General features: G+C 39.3%; 1 protein-coding gene across 1 annotated transcript; it reads right to left on the minus strand.

Moving 5' to 3' along the window:
- Nucleotides 1–843: 843 nt before the first annotated feature.
- LOC113293363 (pentatricopeptide repeat-containing protein At1g08070, chloroplastic-like) lies at nt 844–3,507 on the minus strand. Its single transcript, XM_026542019.1, has 3 exons — nt 2,493–3,507; nt 1,573–2,115; nt 844–1,390 (listed from the first exon to the last, which is right to left on the minus strand). Exons 1-3 carry the CDS (start codon nt 3,497–3,499, stop codon nt 883–885), a joined length of 2,058 nt encoding a protein of 685 aa, XP_026397804.1. The 5' UTR covers nt 3,500–3,507; the 3' UTR covers nt 844–882.
- Nucleotides 3,508–7,302: the final 3,795 nt, after the last annotated feature.

Below are 7,302 nucleotides of genomic sequence, written 5' to 3' on the forward strand. Positions count from 1 at the left end.
AACGGGCGTAAATTTGGTGTACGCTTGAATGGGGCGTAAAATTGGTTTACGCCCGAAATTTGAATGGGGCGGATGGTTTGGTGTACGCCCCATTGAGTAAGTGAACGGGCGGATGGTTGGGTGTACGCCTGATGAGATTTCATTTTGAATGGGGCGGATGGTTGGGTGTACGCTCCATTGAGTAAGTGAATGGGCGGATGGTTAAAGTCACGCCTGATGATAAGCGTAACTTTGGTATACGCCCAGCAACAAGCGTACTTTAAATTTACGCCCGACTATATTAGAATTTGGGATTTGATCGCGACCAAATATGGTCTGGAATTTGATTTTTGGCTGGGATTTAATCTTTACTCTGTCCCACTGCGTTACGATTTCATCCCAAATTTATGGTTATACTCGCCCAGTGTGGATGCTCTAAGGACCTATTGAAACATGCTGAGGAATATATGATTCTGGTTTGTAAGACATTAGTACTTTAGGGACATTATAGATGCAGACGGGCATTTCGCTATCGTTGTCATCTTCATTCTCTTCGCTTAGAGCTTCACGAATGTGGATTAACCACTAAGGCTCGTCATCAGAACAAGAGGTGGCGGTTGTCATTCTGGTGTTGCAGTTGCTTTGATATTGGAAGCTAGAGACAGGATGTTATATATATATATCATATATTCGTGGATGGGTAGTAATGTTGGATGCATATCAAAAGAGATCGCAAGGTAGTTTATTAGATATATATGGCTTCAGGTAACGAAAAAGAAAATATGTCATGTGGATGTAGTTGTAACGATTCCTAGCCTCCATTCAGTTGAACTAACAATGCTAACTTGAAGCTATTCTGTCGTCAAGTACATGTTTCATTTTTATTTTTTTAAGCATAATTTTTTACCAATAATCTTTACAAGAACATTTACCTTCTTTGAAATGGTGGAAACGGTTTCGATCCCTCACTATTATCTCTCGCTTATAAACCTTAGAAATCAGTTTTGTAACATCGTGACAGTCTCTGCAAACTCGAAGATTCTTCACAATTCGAATGACATTTTCTTGAGGCAATTCTAAAATCCCAAAAGCAATTGCTAACCTTTCACTATGAATTGTTAATGCATGTTCCTTTTCTTCTTCTTCTATGTCAAATAACACTTGATTTGTATCTGGTAAGTAGCCACCAGCGTTCTTCACACGCGCAGAGATCTCAGCCAACTTTTCATAAATGCGGATCGAATCAGAATGGGTTTGATCACTTGCTACGAATCGATGTACAATCCCTTTCAACTCTATAGTGCTCACGCCTGGCACTTTCACAACATTTTTGGTTTTCATCAGTTTTCTCACTTCTGTAGCATCATCCCATCTTTTTGCAGCTGCATATATGTTCGATAACAGTACATGCCTATTGAAAAAGAAGAAAAAGACAGCGAAAAAGTTAGTATAGTTTGTGTGAACCAAACCAGAAACCAAGACCTTCCCATCAAAGCAATCCAAAAAGGATGAACGGCATTACTACGTCGCAACACAAACTTAACAAAGGGAACGGTTATATTCTTCCAAAAACTAAAGAGCAGCAAATTTTACCGGCCACTATGATGAGGTTGGAGGCTAAGAAGGTGTTTTCCAACATGCTCCCCCACGTTGATGTTCCCGTGAATTCTGCACCCTCCAAGAAGCGCCCCCCATGCGTTTGGATTAGGTTCCATCGGCATAGTCTCAATCAACTCCACAGCCTCCTCAAGAAGTGCGGCTCGGGAAAGAAGATCGATAACACATCCATAATGCTCAACTTTTGGCTCGATTCCGTAATTTCTACTCATGCAAGCTAATACTCTTTTACCTTCCCCGACCATCCCTACATGACTGTATGCACTAAGAATGGCTCCAAATGTCATATCGTCTGGGTTCACTCCTCCTTCTTGCATCTCTCTGAAAAGCCGATCAGCTTCTTCTGCATACCCATGCATTGCCATACCCGATATTATGGTGTTCCAAGCAAGTACATCTTTGTATTCTATAGCACAAAACACTTTTGATGCTGTTGAAATGTTCCCACACCTGGCATACATATCTACCAGTGCTGTCCCAAGAACTGTATTAATCGAGATCTTTTGGCTATTGACGTACCTGTTGGCATTAAGCATTTAGATGTGAATCACAAGATACACATAATACACTATTAACTTGTACATACATATAAATTGTTCCTGGCTGTGATCAAGATTCAAGAGGCAACTCACTGGTTCTTGACACAATGATTACCAGAAATCCCAGAAAATGTTTGGTTTAAGAAACTAGCTTTATATCCAATCATACAACCACGAAAATAGACGAAAAAAAAAGTAAATTTGTTTGTAGAGTTATTGATATACTTGACGAAAAATGGTTTCAAATATCAGTAAAAACTTATTTTTGAAACTTCAATCAAATCTATCTGAATCATGTTTAAAGCTTGGATGCAGTAAAAAATAGGACTTCAATTTTCAATAATTCAGACTTTATACCTGTGTAAACGTTCCCCTTGATCCAGGGCACCTAAATGAGCACATGCCGATAACATGCTGACAACAGTAGCCTCAGTCGGCTTTACACCAACACTCTTCATTTCATCAAATAACACCAGAGCTTCATTTGATAACCCACTCTGTGCAAAACAAGCCAGCATTGTGTTCCATGAAATTATATCTTTTTTAGGCATTTCAAGGAAAATTCTGCGAGCACCTTCAATATCCCCACATTTGACATACCCTGCCAGCATTGAATTCCAAGAAACCACATTTTTCTTGGGCATTTCATTAAATAAATTCATTGCTTCTTCGATATTCCCCAACATTGCATAACCATTAATCATCGTATTCCATGATATCACATCTCTACAAACCATCCGCTCAAATATCGCTTTAGCGTGTTCCATTGACCCACATTTCACACACCCATCAATCATAGAATTCCAAGAAACAACATCTCTGTCAGAACATTTATCAAACAACAGCTGTGCAGTATTCAAATCTTTCCCATTGGAATACATGTGAATCAATGAACTTTGAATATAAGAATCATATTGTAAACCAAACTTAATTACATGGCTATGAACTAAAACACCGAATCGGATCATCGAAGACTCTGTACAAGCTTTAATCACAAAAGGAAAGGTATAATTATTAGGTTGGAAACCTTTTTGTAACATATTTAAGTACACTGAAACTGCTTCAAGTGGGGTTTTACTTGAAGATAAACCTCTAATAAGTGAATTCCAAGTAATAATTGTTGGACACCGAAGCCGGTTAAATATAAGTTTAGCATAATCTAAGTTTCCATTCGTTGATATCGCACAAAACGAAACCAACTTTGAATTTGCAATTGACGATTCATGAGGAGTTAGGGCTTCTTCTTTAATGATTTGAGCATGAATTTGTTTCAGTTCTCTTATGCTCTTGCATGAATCCAACAACGGAATTAGTGTGTTTTGAAGGGATAACTTTGCTGCTTGAGCGAGAGTCTTACTATTCATTTGGCAAATAGCGGTCATAACTGTAATGGGGCACTTACCTCTAGGGATCGATGTTAACGAAGTTTGGTAGAGTAATGGCCGAGATTCGCGCGGGAACATCACCTCTAAGTGAGTGCGAATTCGTGCACACTCTTTAACGAGTCTATATTTCACATTTTAATCTCTACCCTTAATTTAATTTAGGGAGTTATGTAACGAGGATCGTGATTCTAAACATGGAGGATAATGAGACCATCAGTTAAATAATCAACCAATCAGAAGAACATGTGAAATATACACTCGTTAGAGGAGTGTGAACAGATTTAGACTCCCTTTAAGTTCAAGTGAAGGTTCGTAGACATACTTATTCTGACGCAGAGACAGCCAGGAAGTTTTCCGAGAAGCAGCCACCCTTGAAATAGCTCACTAGTAGAGCGCCCTTGTGCCGAAGATGAACGAGGCTAAGCAATTTACCGAAAAAGAATGTGCAATGAAATAGAATGAATGGCTCGCGTTGACCATTGTTAGGAGTTAGGAGCAGGTAATCCGTTCATGTTTTGTTTTTTTTTTTTGTTTTTTTTTTGTTGAAGAATGAAATTTTATTAAAAACTAAGTAGTGACTGCACGAGGGTATATTTTACCCCGATGAGTCATTTATTATAGTTTGGTTAATGCAAGATGAGGTTATGTGGTCCGAGTTCGATGTTGACAGGTTTCTCAACTAGCTGGTAGTCACAACAAGATTCGCTAGTCCACCCGTCGCTTAATGTCTTTCTCTTTAGTTGTTTTGGATGGTGAATTATATTATTTAGCTCATGGCCAATTTGATTTCAGTGATTATGCCCGAAATGTACCATGGTGGTTCAGCGTCTGAAGTTAGGAAACGAAACAGGTTTTCCAAGTCAGTTTCAAATTGTATTTTTGGCCAACCATGTTCTTTTACTGTCTTTGACGTTGTTAGCATCGCCCAAGATTTAGTTGTTAGAGCTCTAACACGTGATTCCCAGCAGTTGCCCTACCGTTAATAGGGTTCTAGTTGTTGCATCTCTGCATATGAAACCTGTTCTTACTATTCCAAGGTGTCCTCGCGTTGCTTGCCCATGTTGATCTTGATCCAGTCTAACCTAGGTCTGATCTAGCCTACTCAAATTTTTGTAGACACCGGTGCTCAATTTCCAGGGTTTGTAAGAGCTGGAATTCCAAGTAACACAGAAGGGAGGTTTTTCCTTGTGCCTGAGAAAAATCTTGTCGAAGACTGAGAGCAGTCTGTGCTATGTGTCTCGAGTTTGGTTGTTTTTGGCAATATATAGATGCATTCCTGGCTATCCTTAAGGGACAAAAAGAGGGAAAAAAGAAGCAGTATCGATAGTGGAGTGCAACTTTATTTTTAGAATTTGTAAGGTTGTTTTTCGAGGGATCAGAATGTTTGGAAGATTTTGGACAGTGATTGAGTGACTAGGTAGCCTCTTTAAGAAAATGTTCCATGAGGCCACAATAACTTGACAGTGAAGGAGTATGTGACCAGTAGTTTCCGGATCAAAATTGCATTGGGGAAGATATTGGAATAGTTGAAGTGGATATGGCTCAGAATATCGAGGATCGGGATGCCTTCGTTGATTGCTTTCCACAAAAGGAATCGTACTTTTAGGAGATGCAGAAGTGTCCAGAGTAACTTCGATGTTGGCAACGGGTTTTGATGCAATTGATGTAAAAAACTTAAGCATTTTGTTTGTGGGTGAAAATTGTTTCTGCTGGTCTTGGTAAATTTGGGTGTGTGGATGAGAAACGAACCTAAACCCTAAGCAATACACTGCACGGGAGTACTTTTGATTCGAGAGATCTGTTAGAGCATAACTCGGTCAACCTCGCATGCATTGCTATCTCAAGCATGTTTGTCAATGTTAGTGATCAAAACTATAAGTCTTGATTTCTAGCCTACATAGCTAAGTCTCGGACTAGGATAGAAAAGTGTAGTTGAGCTCAAGAACTTCATGGCGATTCATCATACAACGACGAAGATCTATACAAGGAACCGTGGAACTTCATCAACAAAAAGGTATGTGGAGACTTGAACTTATCCATCACTCAAAAGTATATCTCTTCTATCTCCTACTTCTTATGAGACAAAAGTTGTATGCTATATAGACTAGATCATACACATTTGACATTTCGAGCTGAGCATTCATTGCTTATCTTTTATCTCGAAATCGTATGTTGGTAAAGCTTTCGCTTTGATCAAGTTTATATTCACCTAGTGAAGAAAGTCATGAAAAGTTTCAATCACTTTGAGAATTGCTCTGATGTGAATCGGTCTGCGAATAACGGCTACATAGCGTCCTCTGAGAATGTCTCAATGATTGAAATAAGAGTTTAGATTACATAACCATGTATTCCTTGAACCGAAGTTTTCGAACTTTGTTGATCAAGAGAAATCGGGAGGATTGTGGAATTGGCTTGCCAAGTCCGTGAACCCAGTCCGCAGACTCAGTTCGCGAACTGTCGGAAGTTCTTGACCCAGAATTTCTGCTGGATTTTCCAAAACTCGTCTGTGTGCTAAGTCCGCGAACCCAGTCCACGAACTGGCGGAAGTTCTCTTTCCGAGAATTTCTGCTGAGTTTGGAAAACTCAACCGATTAACTTAAGTCCGCGAACTTGTTTGTGAACTTAAGAGGTTATGATCTAAAGATGTGCTCTGAACATGAAACATTAAATTACTAAGGAATGCTTTATGCAAACCGTGGCTATAATGTTCATGAGCCGATTCAATTGAATCGAATCATCTTTGTTTTAATTGCGTCTTGTGTAGTTACATAAGATCTCATAGCAATTGAACAACTCTTTAACTAGTTCATTTGAGTCAATTGAACTAGTTATGGTGAAGAAGAACAAGGTTAATATGAAATGCTCATATGGTTAACCTTTTGGGTTACTATGTTGAACCAACATACACGTACACGTTTGGGCATGGTTTTCATGTACCCAGTAAACGTCTACCCAAGTGTGTGTGACAAGCTAAGTATTCGATCTAACGGTTGAGAAATATTAGCTTGAATCTAAATCAGATGAGATAAGGATTGCTTTGTAACTAAGGCAAAACCATGATTTGAAGGCTATATAAAGGAGACATCTAGCATTGTGCAAAACTAATCCCCACACGTCTGTGTGCTACTAGTGCGCCCGCTAGAGTCGATCTCCATTAACCTTTGATTTTCTTCTCTAAAATCAGGTTAACGACTTAAAGACTTCATTGGGATTGTGAAACCAGACCGATACTACTTTATCGCAGTGTGATATGATCTTGCATCTTCTATCGTACGAGTACAATCGATTGATTGACTTGAGATCGTGATAGTTCTCCGATAGGCAAGATAAAGAAGTCACAAACATCTTCGTCTCACTGTTTGTGATTCCTCGACAATCCGCTTGTGTAGTCAGGAAGGATTGTAGAGAGGTGATTGATTAATCTAGGCTGTTCTTCGGGAATATAAGACCGGATTATCAATTGGTTCCTGTTCACCTTGATTTTATATCAAAAGACGGAACAAAACCTAGGGTTTATCTGTGGGAGACAGATTTATCCTTTGATAGACTTTTCTGTGTGAGACAGATCTGTTTATTATCATGTCTGTGATTTTGGGTTGCAACAACTCTTGGTTGTGGGTGAGATCTGCTAAGGGAATCAAGTGCGCAGTATCCTGCTGGGATCAGAGGCGTAGGAGTACAACTGTACCTTGGATCGGTGGGAGACCGATTGGGGTTCAACTATAGTCCAGTCCGAAGTTAGTTTGCAGTAGTCTAGTATCTGTAGCGGCTTAATACAGTGT

This window comes from Papaver somniferum, chromosome 7 (genome assembly GCF_003573695.1).
Source record: "Papaver somniferum cultivar HN1 chromosome 7, ASM357369v1, whole genome shotgun sequence".
In the NCBI taxonomy this organism is placed as follows: domain Eukaryota; kingdom Viridiplantae; phylum Streptophyta; class Magnoliopsida; order Ranunculales; family Papaveraceae; genus Papaver; species Papaver somniferum.

Bases quoted from the DNA above. Each gene is read 5' to 3' on its own strand.
- LOC113293363 (XM_026542019.1), bottom strand. From the start codon at position 3,499: ATGAATAGTAAGACTCTCGCTCAAGCAGCAAAGTTATCCCTTCAAAAC. The intron at 2,116-2,492 runs GTATAAAGTCTG...TAATGCCAACAG, and splicing joins CAAGGGGAACGTTTACACAG to GTACGTCAATAGCCAAAAGA. The intron at 1,391-1,572 runs GTAAAATTTGCT...CTTTTTCAATAG, and splicing joins CAACCTCATCATAGTGGCCG to GCATGTACTGTTATCGAACA.